This window comes from Panulirus ornatus, chromosome 26 (assembly GCF_036320965.1).
Source record: "Panulirus ornatus isolate Po-2019 chromosome 26, ASM3632096v1, whole genome shotgun sequence".
Taxonomy (NCBI): domain Eukaryota; kingdom Metazoa; phylum Arthropoda; class Malacostraca; order Decapoda; family Palinuridae; genus Panulirus; species Panulirus ornatus.
The window spans coordinates 3,767,064-3,791,573 of NC_092249.1; the positions used below are offsets into that span (position 1 = coordinate 3,767,064).

Sequence of the window (24,510 nt, forward strand, 5' to 3'; positions counted from 1 at the left end):
GGATAAAGGAAAGCAAGTTTGAATATGTACATGTGTATATATGTATATGTCTGTGCATGTATATGTATGTTGATATGTATATGTATGTACATATACCATGGGTTGGCTTGGAACCCTTGGCAGGGTGTCCGGCTACCTTGGCCACATGGAGGTTAAAAGACACACACACAAGTCTTCTAGTGTTTTTATGTGTGTCCCAACCTCATCTCCGTAGGGATAACATGGACTTTTAATTTCATGCAGCTCTGATAGTGTGACAAATATGTTGATGGACAGACAAACATATACTCACCTCTCTCTCCAAGACACCTGCATATTGACATCACACACCCCTGCTGCAGACCAACTTTTATTTGGAACCATTCACTCTTCTCTCTTCCTACTAGCACACATGCCTTACACCATTCATAAAAACTTCTCTACTTCTAACAGCTTTCCTCCCTCACCAAATATTCTGAACAACTTCCACAAGGCATCTCTATCAACCCTACTGTATAGTTTTTCCAGATCCGTAAGTGTCACATACAAATACTTTTTTTCTTTGTTAAATACTTCTCATACTCATTCTTTAAAACAAACATCTGATCCACACTTCCTCTACCACTAGAAACAAATCTTCCTTCCCACTCTCATGCTCTGTACATGCCTTCATCCTCTCAATCACTACTCTCCCATACAGCTTATCAGGTGTACTCAACAAACTTATACTTCAGTGGTTTGAACACTCATCTTTGTCACTCATGCCTTTATACAATGGCACTATAAATCCATTATGCCAATCCTCAGGCACCTCACCACATACCTTACATACATTGAAAATACTATCATGCCAATTAACAGCACAGTCACCCACTTAAGAAATTCAACTGCAATACCATCCACTCTAGCCGCCTTGCCATATTTCATCTTATGCAAGGCTTTCACCATCATTTCTCTTTACTCCAAACAAATTTTCATCAATCATATATATTTTTCTATGTAATAAGTTCTAGTGTTCCTAGGGCGCTTATGCAAGAGGAAAAACTACAAATGAAAGTCACCTTCAGCGAGACTATTATCAGCAGGGGATGAAAAGGTGTACAAAGAAATAAACACAGCAACTGACTAGCAGGTCCTTTTCAAAGTATCTGTAATCATGAAAGATCAGAAACACAGATATTAAGTGTGGTAAATGTAGAAAAGTGAACAGATGACTTATGCAGAAATAAAAGTAAACTCAAAATGAAACAACAGTGACACACACAATGTCAGTCACAGAGTTAAGTGATGTATTTATCAAGTCAACTCTTACAGGCAAATCATTCCAAACATCAATAGTCCTGTTAGAGAAGAAGAACTTTGCTTCATTCAATGCACAGTGTTGATGTTTACCTACAAGTCTGTATCCATTAGTAAGAGTGAAATAAAAGAAATTTAGCCTTAACTCTTAGACTGCAGCCACCAGAAAACCTTGCTAACACTGCTTGTGAATTTCTTTTTTATAAAATAACAGAAAACAAAGATAAAAAAAATAAATCCTTTATCCATTTTTGTTTTGTCATGGTGGAGTGATGAAGTTTAAAAATGCTACATTTATCATTTAAAAATACTTATAAAAAAAAATAATACTCATGAAATTAAAGATAAGTATGTAAATTAAGAAAATCATACTTTTATCTACTTTTATTTTGCAATGGTAAAGTTTTGAAGTTATGAGTGCTATAGTAGGCATACAATTCAAAATCAGCATAGAAGTCTTCTCAGGTGATATATCACAATTGTTTGTGCACAGACAAATGATGTATGTTGCAGTTTAAAGGTTAAAAGAATGCTTCGATCAAGACTGTAAAAACCTTTGCTAATTTTGAATACCTGTATCACATCCTCTTTACCTACTTGTTTCTAAGCTGAAAACTTTGTCTTCTTGCTGGCTTTTATAGGATTTGTTTCTCTATCTGAGAGAGAATTACCTCTGTAGCTCTCCACTTTATTCTCTCAGTCGTCTATATCTTTTTTAAAGCACAATGACCAAAACTGAACACCGTATTCAAGATGGGTATGACCAGTGAATCTGAAACAGCATGGATTAGTTTCTTAGACTTGAAGTCAAATGCCCTACAAACAAAACCTAGAATTTTGACTGACCTTTTTACTGCTTCCCCATACTGTTTACTTAGCTCTAAGTCATCAGAGATTATTTCAACACTGTCTTTACCATTATTTACTACTTGTTGATTTAAAGAATTCATGCTATAGCTTACCCTCTCATTAGTCTTGACGTGAAAAAGAATACAGGAAATAGGGAAATTCGATAACAGGATGAAGCCCTGGGAAGGAGAGGCAGGTTTTATAGCAAAGTCTACTGAAACAGATCAGAGGGAATCCTTAGTTACAAGTAAGGTAAATAATCTTGAAACAATGGTTGCGACCATGAAGATGAAGTCGGACGATAGCTCCACCTAACAACCTCTTTAAATGACTTGCAGGATTTTAGAAACTCCTGCCAGGGAGACTCCAACTCATAATAAGTTTACTGTAAAACAAGATGAAGTACAGGTAGATCTTAATATCATTCTGGCTAGAGACTCCCTTGTTAAGGAAAAGGACTAAGAGTTCCGTATCAAAGGAAAAAGTAGAAAAAAATAGTGCTTTCCTGGTTGTACACTGGAGGATATTCTGGAAATGTTTGATGACAGTCTCAACCACTCATGAAGAGATAACATTAGTAGTCAAGATAGGTACTAGCCATATAGCTAGTGGCAGAAATGTTAGCAAAACATAGGGGTCTTACACTTATGTTTAAACATAGCCACAGGAGATTAGTTGTATCGCAACTGCATCCTAGCTTTGATGTCAACTTATGTACTCTCACACGAATTCTGGGAATTAACAGCAGAGTTGAAGCTCTCTAGAGGGAGTAGGAGAGAGTCTTTTACATAGATTTATGGGAAATTTTATCTATAATAAAAGCTTGTATGCCAAGGACAGTCTCCATTTGAATAGACCAGGGAAAGCCTGCCTAGGCAGAGTGTTAAATGAGAAAATTAGGTTCTTTTTTCAATAAACATAGATTAGCTAGGTACTTAGATGGGAACAGCAAGAGAGGGATTGAAGTTAAGGAACATGACGAAGCAGGGGGTAGGTGGGCCCCGGAGTTTAAGGAACATGTTTGGCAGGTTCAGAAAGAGGAGAATAGAAGAGTGCAGGTAGTGGAGAGTTCCCAGGTAAGGGCCATATCATAGGTAGTCTGGGTTTGGGAAGAGGCAGGGGAATACTGTGAAATCTGTCAGTTGCTGTCTATTGGGATCGAGGCAGGTTGGAGCAAAGGAAAACTAGGATAAATGCAGGGAAATTCCTAAGTGGGGGCAAGGAAAAAGACAGGTGGGGGCTTGGTCAGGATAAGTCAATTTGGGGTCTCTTTCCCAATGCTCTACACACATAAACACACACACACTTACTGGGCTATGAATGCACATACCAATAACCAGACCTAGGAAACTGATTTCAAAGGTGCTCACAAGCTGCAGAAGGAAATCTCTTTATTGAACACTAATGCTCAGAGCATCACTCCCACTGTTACATTTATACATGCTGATGACAAAAAGTCTCTCATATATCAGAATATTTTGTAACATATAATTGAAGTTATAAACAATTGCTCTGGAAGAAAATTATGATATGATTGGCATCTTGGAATCCTGGTTAGATATCAAAAGTAAAGACTACCTCACCAAATAAGTGACTTCTGGTGAAACTCTTGTTTAACACTGATAGGTAAAATCAAGAAGGCAGAGATGTCTTTGTTAAATCTAACCTTAATCCTATACTAAAAAATGTAGCAGCTGATGATAAAATCAACCCCATTTTTGTTGAAATTAAAGATACACTTCCAAAGAAAATAACAGTAGGATTAATTCATAAGCCCCTGACACATAGCAGAGGCAGACTAAAGAATATATGATCAATTAGCAGAAATCTGTAATGAACAAGATTTGATCATAATGGGAGATTTTAACATGCCAGTATCTAAGGGGAGAGAATCCCTTACCAGTGGTACAAGTTGTGGGTATCAGCTAACTTTGCTGGGTAGTGCCTGAACACAAATAGTTGAGATACCTTCTTGCAATGAGAACATATTGCATTTAGATCAAGATACAAATGAGGATCTCATTCATAATACTGAAGTAGGAAATCACAGTCAAATCACTTTTGAGGTACATTTCGACATAGCATATAATGTTAGTCAACATGAAAGTCATGAAAATATGCCACATTTTAGATGTGCAAATTCCACTAGTCTTCTTAGTGCTCTTGAGAGGCAAACCTGGGATGATTTTGTTAATGAAAACCATATAGACATAGCTAGGAAACGATTCCATTATACTTTCAAAGTAGCGGAGGGACTATACGTGCCAAAGTGTATAAGATGGTCTTAGTTCAAAACAAAGCTGAAGTTGTGCAGCAATGAAATAAAGAGGTGCTTGCTGCCTAAAAAGTATCACACGAGTAACTTAAAAGATACAGATAAACAACAATACAAAGTAAATTCCTTAACCTGTGTATAAAAACCAAGAGACTTATACGTCAAAGCAAAAGTCAGTATGAAGCGTACATTGCTGAAAATAGCAAAAGAAACCTTAAGGAGTTTTATAGTTAATGCAGAAGAGTCATTACCCAATCCAATGAGCCAATAATTAGAGAAAATGGTAATTAGATTCAAGACAACAAAGCCCTGACAACAATTTTACATGATTTTTCTGCATCTATATTTACAAATGTCCCAAATTCATCTCCAATGTTAATAAGAGAAAATGCTTTATAACTGAAATAAACGATGAAGATACGCTATCAGCACTGCATGAAATAAGAGTAAATAAAACAGCAGGCCCAGATAATTCTTAACCAAGGACACGGAAAGAAGTTTTTCAAAAAATAAGATAACTGAACCCTTAGCTACTCTTTTTAATAAATCATTTGCTACAGGAAATGTTTCAAAGGAATGGAAATTTGCCAACGTAACACCAAGATTAAAAAAAGATCATGAATCACTGCCCAGAAATTATTGTCCAATTAGCTTGAAGTCTGTGGCTGGTATACTAATGGTAACCATCGATCAGGATAAGATTGTAAATCGCTTAGAGGACCACCAATCAATAAACCATTCTCAGCATGATTTTCAAAGAAATTGCTCAAGTTTGACAAATCTTCGTGACTTCTTTTAAGAAATAATCAACATGTACGAAGAAAGCAACTGATTTCATCAATTTAGATTTTCAAAAAAACATTCAATAAAGTTCCACATCAGAAGCTGTCTCGTGGTGCAGATGTGGTTGTACTTCGATGGTTAGGAAACAGGCTGGCTTGCAGTAAACAAAGTGTAATGATAAATGGTCAAGCCTCTGAATGGTTAGATGTAACAAGTGGTGTGCCACAAGGATCAGTCATGGGAGCAGGTCTCCTCATACATAATGATATAGATAACGGGCTGCTTTTAGGATATGTACTAAGTTGTGAAATAAATCTACAATCAACTCTGCAGCTCACAAATTGACATATACAAACTAATGGAGTGGGTTGGAAGGAGGCAAATGAATTCTAATACTGATGAGGGCAAAGCTTTACAAAGAAGTAAAAATAAAAAGGCAAGCATCATTGAATTCTGTCGCACTACAAAAGGTAAATGAGGAAAAGGACTTGGGTGTGATTATCTCTGGTGACCTAAAGCCATGTAAACAAGAGCCCAAAAGTGGTAAAAAAGGCTAAAAAAATTCTGAGATTCACAATTAAGGCTTTTGGAGACAAGTCTCATGATATCATTCTCGTTCTTTAAAACTAACTGGTGTGTCACCCTACTTAAGGAAAGACACAGACAGAATGGTGAGAGTACAAAGGCAGATTACCAGCTTGAGAAACAAATCCTATGAGAGCCAAATAAAAGAACTCAATTAGCTTAGAAAATTGAGTCAAGAAGTGATTTAACAAAAGTATTCAAAACCATCAAATGTCTCAATAATCTCCATCTCATGCTACTGAAGGATAAATCTGTCTGATATCACTCATAGTAATGGATATAAACTCATGAGCAAATGTTTTACCTTAAATGAAGAGAAATACATTTTTCAACAGCACTGTTAACATATGGAATGATTCAACAATTAGAGCAGTTGAAAGTGGTACAATAAATATGCTTAAGCATAGACTTGATAAACATTTTGTTTCAAATCCACAACTAACATTATTTGCACATCCTTAACCTTAAGTTTACAAGTCTTCCTTTTTGAAAAATCTGTTAGTCTTTCTCCTCTAACACCTTAAACAATGATTTTCTGTTCTCTTCCACTACCACAAACAGCCTCATTAGGAACCAGTTTTCTGTTGCTGTTTGAATGCAGTTGTAGGTATTTCTCACCCTCTCAGGTTACATGAACACTGAATGTACAGAAAATACATACATTGTTGGATGGCCAATATGATAAGCTGATGAAGACAGTGTTTTGGAAGATGGAAGGAGGAAGGTAAGCTTAAAATCAACCACTGTTGTGCTTGGCCTTTGTCTAATCATGTGGAGCAGCAGCTTACTCAACAATTGCACCTAATTTTCATGAGTGTATTCCTGGGGTGACAGTAAAGAGCTAAATCATTCCTAATCATTTTTGGATCATTAGTATCATTCATAAAGTACTGCATACTATAGTATATCATTTGTTGTGTGCTGTGTAATATTGCTATAGATATATAATCATACTGGTCACCAACAATGCCATACCCATGTAAGAAATAAGAGTGGAAAGGGATACAAACAAACAAGACCTACATATCCTTATTTCAAGGCAAAAATGGATTGCCCAAGATGTATCAGCCACATCCTCTTCTCCCACTCAACCTAGTGCAGCACCAAAAAATTTCTGCATTCATGTTATTCACCACCAACACTGCACTTGTGTAAAAAATAAGTAGGGTGTGATACCAAGTCCAGGAGTAAGAAAGAAACAAAAATTCCATGTCTTCCCTCTATCTCAAGCTGTCAGGCATATTGTGAGTACAGTGTGACAGCAAGTTCAAGAATAAGAAAGAAACATATCACCATGTCCTCCCCTCTAGCTCAAGTTATTGGGTCTTAGCCACACCCTCTATTCCCATCCACTCATCATCCACCAGGCAACACCACGGTAGTTATAAATTTTCTTATATTTTGCATGCTATAGTCTAACAACTTACAAAAAATATTAACTTCTAATTGTGCATATGATGGAATTTCAGGCTAATTCTGCCATTTAAGGGTTACAAAACATTCAATTTTTGTTTCTTTTATTGTACTCTTTTAACTATACCAACTTTAAGCCACTGATCTAAAGCTGAAGTGACAAGGATTTCAGCCTCCTCTTTTCGAATTTGACTTAAAACACTTCTAACACCACTTACAGTTGATACAGATGCTAAAGGTTGCCTCAGCTGCAAAAGTAAGGAGACTGTAACAAAAGCTAATACCCTAAATGCACCAGCAATTACCTTGTCAAGTATCTTCTCTATAGCAGTCTCAGGGAAAATGTCACAATAAAGACTAAGACAGAGGTTCATTAAAAGATTACTAGAGAAGAGTCCTAATTTCAAGAGATGATGATGCAGAATGTCGTTTTCCTTACGTAACATACCAATGGCTTCCTGTAGTGCATCTGATATAGCTTGTTGGTTTTTTAAAAGTAAAGACCAGATGGATGAACAAACTTGAAAAATATCAACAGGATTATCAAAGAAGCTTGAAATCTTCTTAACAACTGCTAGGAATTGCTGGCATTCTGTCAATTTTAACTGATCTCTTGGATTATGCAAAAGCTTTGCTTCACTTATTAACCACATGAGTAAATAATGCTCAGGAACTGGAGTCTCAAGCCCTGCTTTGTTTTCATTAGCAATCTGTACTCCATCCATAATTGGATGATAATGATCATTCAAATATTCAGTCCCTTTGTCCACAAGATTTACAAGTCCTAGACTTTTCAAGGTATGCCACAATTCATCATACATGAGTGTTTGCTGATGCCTTACATAATCCTGTGACTCAGCATAACGAGGAGTTATGTGCAGAAGTAACTTCCAGACCAAGATTCGATATGCGGCCGGAACAATTGATCGCTGACAAAAACTGGCAAACTTTTTCTCATCCAATGGTTTCTCTTTAAGCAATGCTTCCACAGCCCTTTTCTCTTCAACTTCTCGTAATCCAACCTTTTCATAAAATTGACTGCGAAAATTCTTTTCATCACTCATTTTGTTACTGTAAATCACACAACAGATACAAATTTACAACACATTAATGTCAATTTGAAATTAAGAAAAATAATCACTAATACAGTTTTTGCATTCAATGGCTCAAAGAATGAAGGATATCAAAATAGTAGCTACATTTACACAGCTATGCTAAACAAGAAAAGAAATTAGTTTATCTGTTCATTCAGATTTAGATGTATTTTTCTCACTTTCTTCAACAAAAGGAGCCTGTCCTGTAATGCTGCTGAGGTCATCAAACTGGCTGCAAAGTGTGCTCAACTGGGCCTGTATACTTGACATAACTGCCTGTTGCTGTTTCTGGAATGCTAATACTTCCTCTGACACTTGGTTCATCTCTGCTCTGAGGTTCTGAACATTATGTACAAGTTCAGTGGGAACCTGCAACCAAAATATCATTCTAGTCTTTGTAGAGTATCAACAATCCATATCACATAAAACATTTATGCACTCAAATCAAGCTGGTGCAACCACATATCAGTTAATGCATCATTTCTACACAATGCACCAAAATTCTAAGAGCATCTTTCTAAATGAAAGTGTAAAAGTTACTTAATACACCAAGAGATATGAATACTGTATGGAATTCCTCTGCATGCATATATGATCAGTAGCATAAGGTCTGGAAAATGTAAACTGTAATCTCTGAAGGAATGCATAATCTAATAATGACTGGAAGGTTATGAAGATGCTGCGATGTGAATGTTGTTAAAAAAAATAAATTCTCTTTTCTGACTGTTAAGCTTCCAAATAAAACAAAAGGTAACATATCTATATAAGGTTTACAATAACTGAGTGCAGTAATTCCATCTTATATGTACCATTCTAAACCTAAACAAGTGAGGTTTATGCAAAATCTTAGCCTAACACTGCCAGCATACATTTCCATGTATTTCAACTTTCACATATAGTTTACTCAACTGCTAAGTGTTTACATTATATGAAATTAAAATACAAAAAAGTATAAAAGTTCTCATCAGGGGTGCAAGGCATGTGTACAAGTAGGAAGAGAGGAGAATGACTGGTTCCCAGTGAAGGTCGGTCTGCAGCAGGGGTGTGTGATATCACCATGATTATCTAATTTGTTTATGGATGGGGGAATTAGGGAGGTAAATGAAAGAGTTTTGGAGAGAGGGGTGAGCATGCAGTATGTTACTTGATTTGAGTGAGAAACTGCAGAAGCTGGTGATTGAGTTTGGAAAAGTGTGTGAAAGAAGAAAGTCGAGAGTAAATGTGAATAAAAGCAAGGTTATTAGGTTCAGTATGGTTGAGGGACAAGTAAATTGGGATGTAAGTTTGAATGGAGAAAAATTGGGGGAGTGAAGTATTTCACATATCTGGGAGTGGACTTAGCAGCGAATGGAACCATGGAACTGGAAGTGAGTCACAGGGTGGGGGAGGGGGCAAAGGTTCTGGAAGCGATGAAGAATGTGTGGAAGGGGAGAACATTATCTCAAGGAGCAAAAATGGGTATGTTTGAAGGAATAGTAGTTCCAACAATCTTATATGGTTGCAAGGCATGGGCTATAGATAGGGTTGTACAGAGGAGGGTGGATGTGTTGTAAATGAAATGTTTGAGGACAATATGTGGTGTGAGGTGGTTTGATCAAGTAAGTAATGAAAGGGTAAGAGAGATGTGTAGAAATAAAAAGAGTGTGGTTGAGAGAGCAGAAGAGGTTGTGTTGAACTGGTTTAAAGATATGGAGAGAATGGGTGAGGAAAGATTGACAAAGAGAATATATGTGTCAGAGGTAGAGGGAACAAGGAAAGCGGGATACCAAATTGGAGGTGGAAGGATGGAGTGAAAAAGATTTTGAGTGATCAGGGCCTAAATATACAGGAGGGTGAGAGGCGTGCAAGGAATAGAGTGAACTGGAATGACATGGTATACCGGGATCGATATGCTGTCAATGGACTGAACCAGGGCATGTGAAACATGGGGTAAACCATGGAAAGGTCTGTGGGGCCTGGATGTGGAAAGGGAGCTGTGGTTTTGGTGCATTACACATGACAGCTAGAGACTGAGTGTGAATGAATGTGGCTTTTTTTGTCTGTTTTCCTGGCACTACCTCGCTGAAACAGGGGGTAGCAATGTTGTTTCCTGTGGGGTGGGGTAGTGCCAGAATGGATGACAGCAAGTACGAATATGTACATGTGTATATATGTATATGTTTGTGTATGTACAAGTATGTATATGTGCATGTATGGGCATTCATGTCTTTCTTTCTTTCATACTATTCGCCATTTCCCGCGTTAGCAAGGTAGTGTTAAGAACAGAGGACTGGGCCTCTGAGGGAATATCCTCACCTGGCCTCGTTCTCTGTTCCTTCTTTTGGAAAAAAAAAAAAAAAAAATAAAAAATGAGTGGATGGGCCATTCTTCGTTTGTTTCCTGGCACTACCTCGCTGATGTGGGAAATAGCAACCAAGAACAAAAAATAAATAAATGTATATGCCTATGAATGTGTATTTATAAGTATGTCTATGTTCATATGTTGATATGTATATGAATATCTATTCATTATACTTTGTAGCTGTATCCCGCGTTAGCGAGGTAGCGCAAAGAAATAGACGAAAGAATGGCCCAACCCGCCCACATACACATGTATATACATACATGTCCACACACGCACATATACATACCTATATATTTCAAGGTATACATACATATACAGATATATACATATACACAAATATACATAATTTATTCTCGCTCTATATACGTATGTTTATATACATGTATGCGTGTGTATGCATTTATGTGTGTATATGAGTGAACGGGTCTTTCTTTGTCTGTTTCCTGGCACTACCTTGCTGACGTGAGAAACAGCGATCGAGTATAATAAAAAATATACTATATACAAGACATGTAAGGCACATGACCTTGTCAGGTAAGGGTCAGTGGGAAGAACAAAATAGAAATTTAATCACCAGAGACTAAAAAATATGCTCACTAGAGACAGGGATCAGGTCAATCAAAAAGGAAGGGTCAGATGACCAAACCCATGTTATGTGTACAGTGACCACAAGGAAGGGTTGGATGATCAATGGCAAGTGTCAGGTCATGGATCAGATCACAAACTTGTTTTTTTTTTTTTTTTTTTTTTTTTTTATACTTTGTCGCTGTCTCCCGCGTTTGCGAGGTAGCGCAAGGAAACAGACGAAAGAAATGGCCCAACCCCCCCCCCCCCATACACATGTACATACACACGTCCACACACGCAAATATACATACCTACACAGCTTTCCATGGTTTACCCCAGACGCTTCACATGCCTCGCTTCAATCCACTGACAGCACGTCAACCCCTGTATACCACATGACTCCAATTCACTCTATTTCTTGCCCTCCTTTCACCCTCCTGCATGTTCAGGCCCCGATCACACAAAATCTTTTTCACTCCATCTTTCCACCTCCAATTTGGTCTCCCTCTTCTCCTCGTTCCCTCCACCTCCGACACATATATCCTCTTGGTCAATCTCTCCTCACTCATTCTCTCCATGTGCCCAAACCATTTCAAAACACCCTCTTCTGCTCTCTCAACCACGCTCTTTTTATTTCCACACATCTCTCTTACCCTTACGTTACTTACTCGATCAAACCACCTCACACCACACATTGTCCTCAAACATCTCATTTCCAGCACATCCATCCTCCTGCGCACATCTCTATCCATAGCCCACGCCTCGCAACCATACAACATTGTTGGAACCACTATTCCCTCAAACATACCCATTTTTGCTTTCCGAGATAGTGTTCTCGACTTCCACACATTTTTCAAGGCTCCCAAAATTTTCGCCCCCTCCCCCACCCTATGATCCACTTCCGCTTCCATGGTTCCATCCGCTGACAGATCCACTCCCAGATATCTAAAACACTTCACTTCCTCCAGTTTTTCTCCATTCAAACTCACCTCCCAATTGACTTGACCCTCACCCCTACTGTACCTAATAACCTTGCTCTTATTCACATTTACTCTCAACTTTCTTCTTCCACACACTTTACCAAACTCAGTCACCAGCTTCTGCAGTTTCTCACATGAATCAGCCACCAGCGCTGTATCATCAGCGAACAACAACTGACTCACTTCCCAAGCTCTCTCATCCCCAACAGACTTCATACTTGCCCCTCTTTCCAGGACTCTTGCATTTACCTCCCTTACAACCCCATCCATAAACAAATTAAACAACCATGGAGACATCACACACCCCTGCCGCAAACCTACATTCACTGAGAACCAATCACTTTCCTCTCTTCCTACACGTACACATGCCTTACATCCTCGATAAAAACTTTTCACTGCTTCTAACAACTTGCCTCCCACACCATATATTCTTAATACCTTCCACAGAGCATCTCTATCAACTCTATCATATGCCTTCTCCAGATCCATAAATGCTACATACAAATCCATTTGCTTTTCTAAGTATTTCTCACATACATTCTTCAAAGCAAACACCTGATCCACACATCCTCTACCACTTCTGAAACCACACTGCTCTTCCCCAATCTGATGCTCTGTACATGCCTTCACCCTCTCAATCAACACCCTCCCATATAATTTACCAGGAATACTCAACAAACTTATACCTCTGTAATTTGAGCACTCACTCTTATCCCCTTTGCCTTTGTACAATGGCACTATGCACGCATTCTGCCAATCCTCAGGCACCTTGTACATGCTGAAAATTCCTTTGAAAGTATCTAATTTGTAAATGCTGAGATTAGTATAAAAGCTGTATTTAATATGGAAGATTCTATGATATTCTTATATATAGGTGATTGACAAGATACAGTTTCTGAATGTTGTACCAGTTAACAGGGTGCCAAAGTCTCAAATAATCATAGATAGACTGCTGAATTCTTGCCCAATGTGAACACTATACTGATGCTGCTTTTTCTTAAATTCAGTTCTTTTCCATCAAGTTCTAACATTATTGCAATCCTGGTATTATCTACACCTGAATTTATGATCAAAATCACAACCCATGCCCCAAATTAAGTTTCACTGATAGGGGAACAGAACATTCTTCGACCAACTAACGTAAAAGCTTACAATATACTTCCAGCAATAAAAGGAATAAAATAAATAAAACAGTTGGCCCTGACACGTTCTATCAGAGAACAATGAAAGATGTGAAAAATGAGACAGTTAAACCCTTGACTGAACTTTTCAATAAGTCACTTGCTACAGGAAATGTTCCAGATCAATAGAAGTTTGTCAATGTAATACCAATATTCATAAAAGGCAATAAGTCAATGCCCGGAAATTATCGTCCTATTAGCTTAATGTTTATAGTTGGAAAACTTGTGAAAACATCATTTGAGATAGAACTGTAAACCATTTACAGAACCACCACTTCATAAACAATTCTCAGCTTGTTTTTCAACAAAATTGCTCACCTGACAAATCTGCTTGATTTCTTTTATGATATCATCAACATCTATGACAAAAGTAAAGCAAATAATATTATCTACATAGAATTTCAAAAGCTTTTGAAAGGGTTCAGCATTGTAGGTTACTAGCAAAAATTAAGTCACATGGCAATGATAGCATTGTACTTCAGGAGACAGGAAATTGGATGACAGGCCGTAAACAAGGAGTTGTGGTTAAAGGTCAAGCCTCAGGATGGTTAGACATAACAAGCTGAGTACCAAAAGGGTCAGTATTGGGACTCGATCTCTTTCTCATATAAATCACTGATAATGGGCTGCATTGAAAGATATCAAAATTTGTTTATGACACAAAGCTGGGAAATAAAGCTACAAATGAACCTGAACATTTACAACTTCAAACTGACATAGACAAACTGATGAACTGGGCTCATAAAAGACTAAAAATTCTAATAAAAAAGAAAAGGTCACGCTATAGTATGACAGTATAACCACTGTTGAAAGGAAATGAAGAAAAAGACTTGGGCGCAATAATCTCTGGTGACCTGAAGCCAAGAAAGCAACAGACAGAAGCAGTGACGAGCGAATAAAATTCTCAGATTCATGGGCAGGGCCTTCAAATTTAAGATCTGGGAAATCATCCTTAATATTTACAGTTCACTGTTCACATCTTAAATCTTGTGTTCATCCTATCAATAAAATATTGCTCATCCTACCTATAAAAAAAGACATAGACAGAATGGAGTGAGTTGTCAAGCTACCAAGATGATTCCTGAAATGAGAAACAAATCATAACAGAGCAAATTAGATAACTTTAATTTATTTTGCTAGAAAGAAGGTCGAAAGGTGATCTAATACAAGTATTCAAAATGATCAAAGGCTTTGATAATGTAGATCTATCAATTTACTTAAGACTTGATTTGTCTGTTTTTACTGATAATAATATATAGAAACTCATGGGCAAATGTTTTACCTCATTTGAAGTGAAGTACTTTTCTTCAACAGGAATGGAAACATACTGAACAATTTCCCAATAAAAGTGGTTGAAGGCTATACTATAGATATATTCAAGAATAGAATTTATAAGTACTTCACTTCAAATCCAAGACTTACGTTATTTGTGCCTCCATAATCACAATGACAATTTACAGGTTATTCTCTGCAAATTATCTGTATGCCTTCAACTTTTATCATACTAAAATGCATGTTTCTGATATCTTCCACCATCATAAACAGCCTCAAAAGGACCCAACAGTCTGTTACTATTTGAATTTCCTTTATATTTATTTGTATCTCGTAAACACAGCCATCACCATTTTCAGCTGTTTTTACTCGCATGTTTCTCACCATATTGCAATTCTTAAATGTAATGCTGCTAGGATCTTATGTAGTTTGGGCAATTCTAGGAAGTTGTTGTGTTATGGTGGAAATAGGTTTTTAGTACTATAAGGTTTCTTGGCACGAGTTGAAAATATCTTTCTGACAAAATACAAGTTGACAAAATACAAAGATTTGTCAATGAAGGTCTTGAGGTACTTTAAAGACGGTGCAATTTCATAAATCTTATAGTATTCTAATTTTCCAGCAGCTAATATCATATTCGTGAATCACTTGTTCTTTTATGACTTATCTGCGCACACACACACACATGTACACGAAATGATGATCAAGTAAGATCACCATTTCCTGCATTAGCGAGGTAACAGCAGTAACAGACACAGAAAGGACCCATCTGCTCACATCCATTCTCTAGCTGTCATGTGTGATGAACCAAAATCACAGCTCCTTATGCATATTCAAGCCCCACAGACCTCTCCATGGCTTACACTTCACATCCACTGGTTCAGTCCATTGACAACATGTCAACCCCAGTATATCACATCATTCTAATTCACTCAATCACATGCACACCTTTCATACTCCTGCATGTATGTATGTATTTCATAACTTGTTCTACTAGTTCACATGAACACAAATCAGGCAATCTGGACTATGCACACTGTGTTATTCTGGTACATTTCAGCTATCTTCAAAGTTTTCATGGAGGAAAAGGGATCCTTCCCTACCCCCCCACCTGCCTTGAACTTACAATAGATAAAACTTATACAATATATTGTATTTTTCATGGTTTTTCTATACAACTATTCTTAGGTCTTTACTTATTGTATGAATTAATAATCATATACATATTTGGAAAAATATGGGAGAATATAGAATAAATAAATCTAAGTCTTACCTGGTACTATCAATTAGTGTGCCTATCTGGCAGGCCACTTAAATTTTAGTCCTGCACATGCTCTTAAAATAAAAGGAGTAATCTATCAAGTGCAAAACGGAAAAAAATGAACTATAAAAAATCAGTGAAATATTGTGAAATCTGTGTAACAATTGCAGAACTGGTTTTACTGGAGGAGCTTTTGTGGCTAGCTCTGAAGCTGGCAAAACACTTTCAGTCATTGTCGTGGAAAGTGGTGTCAAGTATCTTTTTTGTGAAGATAAGTTTGGGAGAAATGCATGGATAGAAAGAATATTATCCAATGGGGCAAAAATGGGTATGTTTGAGGGAACAGTAGTCCCAACAACATCATATGGATGCGAGGCTTGGGCTATAGATAAGGTTGAGCGGAGGAGGGAGGATGAGTTGGAAATGAAATGTTTGAGGAAAATTTGTTATGTGAGGTGGTTTGATCTAGTAAGTAATGAAAGTATAAGAGATATGTGTGGTAATTAAAAGAGTGTGATTGTGAGGGCAGTAAAGAGTATGCGGCATATGGAGGAAATAAGTTAGGAAAGGTTGATGAAGAGGATATATGCGTCACCAGTGGAAAGAACAAGGAGAACAAGGAGACCAAACTGGAGATGGAAGGGTAGAGGGATAAAGATTTTGAGCAACTGAGGCCTTAACATACAGGAGTGTGAAAGGTGTGCACAGGACAGAGTGAATAGGAATGATGTGTTATACTGGATAGATGTGCCATTAATGGACTGAACCAGGGCATGTGAGGCATTCAGGGTAAACCATGGAAAGGTCTGTGGGGCCTGGTGTGGATAGGGAACTCTGGTTTTGGTTCATAACACATGACAACTACCTTGCTGACATGAGAAATGGCGATCAATTATGAAAGAAAAAGAAAATGTTAGGGGATATCATCAACTGCTTTGTTGATGTATACTGACACTCAGTAAAACATGAAAGAAGGATCCACCCTCCCCTCAAACATAAATCACCTAACACAAGTACTGCCTCCTCCCACCTTTTTCTTTAGCAATAAAAATTTCTTCTTACTTTAGAAAAGTTCATCATTACCATAATAAAGGTCCTGAATATGTAGCAAAGTACAGCAACAGTGCAAAAAAGTTATTCATTATACTGAAAAGTCAAGTTGGTGCTATCATTTTAACCACGTGGGGAGCAATTGGTTAGGTAAGTTGAAGTAAGAGAGGTTGCTGGAACTTTAGCCATGTTATAATGGGTTCTGATGGCATGAATTCAAATAACATGATATTCTTAAGGAACACTATTCTCACAAAATTTGGAGATGAGTATATCTTAAAGACATATGAATCTACTGAACAGTGAATACAGTAATAAAAGGTGACTATTCTTCTTACAGAAGGGTTATGAGCATTTGTAAGATAAAGGGATTGATAAATAAGGTGAAAATGAGTTAGGAAATAAAAATAAGTGTGACAGAAGATGTGAAGATGGGAGGGCTGAGGGTAGATCAGCATAGCAAGCAATGCTGTGGAGAAATATTACTGCTCTGATGAATGAAGGAAATAGGTATAATGAGAAAAATGCAAAATTCATGGAAGAAAATGGGAACCATTTGACAATGTGCACCTCTGAATGAGCTGAAGTGATGAACATGATTCTACCTGTTTCCCTCCTTGAACAATAAATATTTGAAAAGAAAACATTGTGGACTAACCTGTGAATTAGTTTTCTGTGCAGCGGCCAGAGCAGTATATTCTTGGTCCACTTTACATGACAAAGTTGCCAGCTCACTCTCTGCCTTGCTAAACTGTGGAAATGTTATAATTTCACAATAAATGTAACAACACATGTTAATGACAAGTTTAATAAATAATCTACAAAACCTTAACCCTGAATACATATTCAACCAAAAAGCCTTCCATGATGTATATCTGAAATAGTGATTGTTAAGTTTGGTTAATTAAGATATCAAACAATATAGATAAAAGGCTAAATGCTTTCACTTTTAAGAAAATAAAATTTTCATGTATGTCCTCAAAGTCACTGTCCTCAATATTTTAGTTTTCAGTCTCCTCCCAAATCTTTTTTAGATCAGTCTTAAGGAAAAATTGTGATTGAACACACCAACTCTACCCTCAAAATTCTTGTCTTCCAGCAGTTTGAAAACAGTTCAGGATAGTGACAATGGCCAGTAAATTAGCCTTTACGGAAAATACTAAAATCTGATCCAAAAGAATTCTCATGCATTACTTCATGTGCTATAACAAAAGGGTGAACTTAACCCTGTGGATAGGATATGAGAGAATTAATACTATCCACACATCTGCACACAACAGAAGGCAACTTAAAGCGGCAGGGGCTAGAAATCCTTCCCTCTGTATAAATTTTCTGAAATATGGACAATATTTTTTTCTAAGGGGCTTAATCACCTTTTCCTCATGTTAACCCACAAAAGTGGGCAAACAGATATTTAAAAAAGTAAATAAATGAAATAATCTAAATAAGCATTTTACAGTACCTTCAAAATGAAAGACTGTTTTGACATGCCACATAGGACATAATTCTACATAGCAGAAAAAGTTACAGTGCGTGATTTGAAGAAATATATTTCATTAAAACATTCCAAATACCACTCAGTCCAGTCACAACCTTTGCATTAAGAATCTCCTTACAGTAAACGGGAGCTAGAAAGTGGATGTGAACAAATGAGGCCACTGTTCATCTGTTTTTGGCTCTAGCTGGCTAAGGCAGGAAATGGTGAACAAGGAAAATTAATGCATAGCTTAATAAATACAGTAGCAGTCAACATGAGTCTTTGCAATACTTACTTACTTACAGACATTTAACACTTTTGCACATTTGGGGAATAACTTTCAGCTTGTCAACAAGGCAAACAAAGACTGTACAGCTAAGAGTCACCTGTATGTAAATGTTTCCAATAATCATCAATTTGTGATGCTGTATTCCTTATACTATTCTAAACATGCTTCAGTTTGCAAATGATTACACACAACATACAGAAAATCTTACACCAACAACAACATTTCATCAAGTTCAATGAAATGTAAAAAACAACATGCATGGACCGGAAATGTTCATAATAATTATCAAATTGTGATGCTATTTTTGGTCTTTGTATTTTGCATGCTTGTTTGTAAATGATTTTAGCTTAAAATATGCCACAGAGTATATCTCATACTATCATCACCACAATATGCCACAGAGTATATATCATACTATTATCACCACAATAAGAATCTATATTGTTAACCATCATTATAAATGTACACTATACCTTGCTTTATGCGGAATCATTATATATGATTTTACTATTCTTCGAGAAACCTACTTCTAACAGTCTTTCTATCTATGTGGCCATAATCTGCTACTATGCGTGTGTGTGCAGTAGAAAGTGGGTGAAGTACGCATGAGTCTTGAGTGGAGTGCACCAAGTTTCCACCAGCAGGTCAGTCTCACAGTTATCACCAATGTGTGAGGAACTGTGCTACTTGAGCGATTTGGACATACCTGCTATTGTGATTCTCCTGCACCCTGCTGTGTTTGTGTTTGTTAACATGGCATCCAAATGTTCTGAAAAATCTACCCCAGAACCAGCAGCTAAATGGAAGAGAACCTCTCTGACCTTCACAAAGCTAGAAATCCCACTAATATGATGAAAATCTGGTACATATATGCTTGGGACAATATATCTCACACTGGTGCAGACATCTCATTTTCCTCTGTATGTTTATTTATCTATCTATCTATCCATATCTCAGAAGCTCATTCCCTTTGGGAATGCCCATCAAGGAGATGGTGACTGCAAAAGAGATTTCACGTATCCCTGTCCTTACATGCTTTCCTCGCATACACCATTCCACTTATTCTTTCCCCATTTCTCTCTTTCTATTACTCTTCCACTCTATTTCCTCAATTCAATCCCTTTGCATTCCTACCATACCAAATCTCTCATACACCCTCTAATTACTTTTTTCATTCCATCTAGTCATACCACATAGTCCTCTCGAATAACTAACTTCCACAATTTGGATTCTTGACCTCTGTACTCATTCCATGTCCATGCTTTGGCTGCATAAGTTGGGGTTGGGAGGCCTATGGTATCCCTTAATCCTTTCTTCACTTCCATATTTACACCTCTATCCTTCATTATCTCTCTCCTTCCATATCACCTTCCTTACCTATGATAGCACCTAAATACTTCAATTCTGTCATTTCTTTGTCTTTCTCCCACCATATCTGTCAAACAGTTTAGTCCATTTTCTTCTCTCCTCCTGGAGACCTTGGTAAAATCTACAATTTCACTCTGTTTCCCTTCAAACACCATTACTTTACTTTTAATTGCATTTACTTTCAACTGCCCACACTTACACACATCAAAAAACTTGCTTAAACCTTCTAAAATTCCACTTTCACACTCAGTAAACAACACAGTATCATCCAAATACAAGCTTGTCACTAACAATTATACCTCACCATCACATTCCATCTCTGTACCCCTTTTCCCTAGTTTTGCTTTCATTTCCCTTCTCCCTCCATCCATATATATGTTAAAAAGCCAGTGACGTCACACAGACCTGCCTCACCCCAAATGTATATTGAAACTTTCATTTAGCTCTTTATTCACTCATACATATGCATCTGCTCCTCCATAGAGGGCTTTCACACCATCCAACAATTGTTCCCCTACCCAATACATCCTTAACACATCCCATAAAGTATTGTACTTGACCCCGTCATACGCTTTCTCCAGATACATAAAAGCTGCATGAAGCTTCTTACTTTTGCTGGATGTTTTCCACAATAATTCATTGCAAAAATCTGATCCCCTCATCCCCAACCTCTCCTAAAACCCCCCTGCTCATCACTCATTCTGCATTCGGTCACTTTCATTACCCTCTCAAACAGCATTCTTGCATACACTTTTCCTGTCATACTTAACAGACTTATTTCTCAATAATTGCTACATACATCCTTTGCACATTTTCCTTTGAATAAAGGACCAATATTAGCTTTCCCCCAATCCTCAGGCACAACCTTCTGCTTCCATGCACTCACATAAAATGTATCCACTCTCACATTTCTTCCTCCATACTTAAAATATTTCAGCAGTAATACCATCCACTCCAGGTGCCTTTCCTACCCTCAACCTCATTTATCACCCATTTTACCTACCTTCTTGCTATAGTTCCCTGCATGAATGCTTTTCCTTTCATCCTCCATACCTATGCACGTACCTAAATAACAGTTATATTGACAATGAAAGTGGGCCGAGATCACTGTCAGTACAGACTGGTGTCGGCCAATGATATAAACGAAAAGGCGATTTGGGTGTTATTAAATATGTTATTCTGGGAAATTTTGCTAATTATGGGATAAAAGTAAAGGCACCAGAACATTAAAAATACGACTCAGGTATTACCACCGTGAATACATGTTAAACCAGTGCTGTTTATAGTGCTTATGGCTACCTTACAAATACACCCCCTTCACAAGTCTTGTTCCTCTCAAGCAAATTTATGCTTATATCACTTGTTTCCCTGTGGTTTTATCATTCTTAAGTGTTTTTCCACTTCCTATTAGAGAAATGGTGTATATACGATTTATGCCGATGTCTGGAAATCCGATCTGGCGAGTGCTCAAAATTTTTCTCTTGTGGCTCGAATTATTATTCTTTAAACTTACTGTTATAAATTCTCATTTGAACATATCTAAGGAAATTTGAACGGCATACATTACGTTATTCTGGTATATTTCGGTTCATTAATGCGTTCTGTCGTATCGAGGACTTTGTCCTTGTTGGCGCAGGGAACACCTAAGACCTTTCTTGATAAATTAGGGTAAAACAAACTACTTGCCTTTTCCAATTATTGTCCAGCATCTCATCACTGTCTACAGTGATGCTAAACGATACTACCTCAAGCACAAAGAAAAACGAATACAATAACTTCCTGGGATGAGTAACGGCGGAGAATTCTTTACGATGCCGGCCGAGTACCCTGGTGATCAATTTTACAACAGAGATTTTCCTATTTCAAAAGAAACTCTTACTTACGAGAACCTCAAGCTTTTGAACAGATGCTTCCATATTATTCGAGTGGTCCTGCTGAAGCTCAATACATAAACGTTACGATATTAACATCAATTCATCACCTGGGAAGTTCAGCCCGAGAGGTGGTGTCTGTTGTGATGGTGCATCCAACATTCAGCAACGATCAACAACAATCTTTACAATAATTTTATATTCATTATCTAATAACTTTCGGAGCAATAAAGCTTTAATAACATTAAATTTTATAACATATATTCTACTCAAGTTCTCTGCAACAGTTTTTTTATGACCATTGTTTCATTAGTGACAGAGATCATTTTGCTTAATATTGGGACTGTTGATGGTCGGTTATAAAAGATTAAGATAATGACAAATTTTATGGAAAGCTGAGGGCTGGAAATACTTGAGATGTTTTACATGTGATACAATAATACAGAAAGTTAAAAAAGACTAACAAAATACATGATAAAACACACACACACACACACACATATATATATATATATATATATATATATATATATATATATATATATATATATATATATATATATATATACGTCATTTGCCAGATCTCATTTCCCCTCCTCAGAGTAAGCTTCATCACATTGGGAATTATGCTATTATAACCAGCGGCTGCCAATAAGTCCCAAGCCTCCCCTATCCCAGCCAGATATCCCCTTATAAGCCATTCTTCGTCCAGACTTCAACATGGACGCAAATCCGTTTGGTGCGTCTTACTACTATAATTTATTACTGTTTGTACAGCTCGATGGACTGTGCCTATAATACTATCATGTATTCTTGTTTTATAGCATACTGGCTAAGGATATGTGTCCCGTTTGTAGAAACCATCGCCAGGAAAACAAAAATCGAACACAAACTAGTGTATACCAAGTATACATTGGTTTATAATTATTCAGAACCTTTTTCTAAAGGCCCCTGCAGCCCATGGCTGTGTTACTTCCAGTAGTATGGAAACTGGACTCCTTTGGGATGATCTTTTGTTTCGAGGCTGTACTCAGTGATACAACCTCGCAAAGATGGCTTTTGCTGTACTCACAATTATACAGCTCCGCAAAAAAAAAAAAAGGTGGTTTTCACTTGGTGTAATGTTTTGCAGGCGGAATCTGGTAACACATATATTACAAATACATGATTACAGAAAGGTACTTCTGGGTACTTCTTTAGATGGGATTTTGCCACTGGGCAAGGCTACATCATCGCATTTGCCAAAATCATATGATGTACCCAACCAAGTACTTAAGCCCAGCATTATCTGATCACTCTTATAAAGCAAAAAATTGTTAGGTTCTCGAAAGGGTTGTATGAATACTCATAGGTACCTCTTGTCATTCATGTTGACTCATACCATTTTTTACGAACTGTGATATCGAAGAACTGTTAGATAACTAGACATAAGATTGTCTACTTCATCACGTAAGTGTGTTATATAGAACGACAAAAAATAAACTATTCATGTTTATCTGTCTGATAACAGACATCTTCCAAAAAATTTAAATAACATTTACTCACAGTAACTTTAGGCAAAGTCGGTAAATGTTATTTTCTTCATTTGAGATATCTTAAGATCATTTTTACTTAACTTCCACAGCGTCGATGGCTACGTGCGGGAGTTTAATTTTATGACGCTGATCCCAAAGCAAGTCACGTCTTTAATATGATAAAGAAAATGGAGAATATCAGAGGGGTGAATACAATAACGATTTCCTTATCATTCTACAACTTTTTTGTAGATATATATATATATATATATATATATATATATATATATATATATATATATATATATATATATATATATATATATATATATATTCCTGAGTCCACGGAGAAAATGAAACACCATAAGTTCCCAAGTGCATTTTCGTGTAATAATCACATCATCAGGGGAGACACAAGAGAGAAATATAACAGTCAGTTGATAGACAACGAAGAGACGTAGCTAGGACACCATTTGGTATACATTTCCACCAGGACCAATTTACGTGAGTCCTGGTTTTACCCAAGACCTTTCTCATAGCTCCTGCGGCTTAAGGTTCCGCTACTTCCAGCAGCAGGGAAATGTAGACTCTTCTTTATGAAGAGAATGTACACCCAATGTACGCCAATGTGACATTTAACTTGCGGAGTAACCTCGGGTAAGCGGAGTCAGGCAACACCTGTGTGTGTGTGTAACACCCCCGATCCTACTTTAGTGAGGTAGCATCAAGAACAATGGCCCTAACACTCCTATGTACCCGCCTGAACCCCCATCGCCTACTACGTTTTATTTTCCCACAACACTCATGGTGAAACATTTGCCAGATTGCCTTGTTAACACAACTAGAGCAAATCTTTAATGTCATGTTTGTCATCTTTCAAGTTTTGGATCCTTATCGTACTGCCTTTGAAGACAGCTTTGGATAACGATCGTACTGCTTTTGAATCAGTCTAGTCTGACTTCTTTTTATATACATACAATCAGCCTAGTATGATTTTTTTTTCTATATAGGTCTCACTCTGCATTGGCTAATACGTCCTTTACATACTTTTCAGGCAGA

The 24,510-nt window shown here is 37.1% G+C and overlaps 1 protein-coding gene across 6 annotated transcripts in view; it reads right to left on the bottom strand.

Annotated features, from left to right (window-relative positions):
- TBC1d7 (TBC1 domain family member 7) overlaps positions 1-22,101 on the bottom strand; it is a 42,806-nt gene extending 20,705 nt beyond the window's left edge. For 2 of the 6 annotated variants that reach the window (XM_071677861.1, XM_071677865.1), the window contains exons 1-3: positions 21,950-22,101; positions 17,591-17,683; positions 3,502-8,646 (exon numbers count right to left, since the gene is read on the bottom strand). In XM_071677861.1, coding sequence (XP_071533962.1) covers positions 7,288-8,247 — 960 coding nt within the window. In that variant the 5' untranslated portion in view covers positions 8,248-8,646; positions 17,591-17,683; positions 21,950-22,101 and the 3' untranslated portion in view covers positions 3,502-7,287. Of the gene's footprint in view, positions 1-1,638; positions 2,051-3,501; positions 8,647-17,590; positions 17,684-21,949 lie in introns of those variants that run through there. The other 4 variants (XM_071677864.1, XM_071677862.1, XR_011714620.1 and 1 more) reach the window with 4 other exon arrangements.
- Between the last annotated feature and the right edge of the window lie 2,409 nt (positions 22,102-24,510).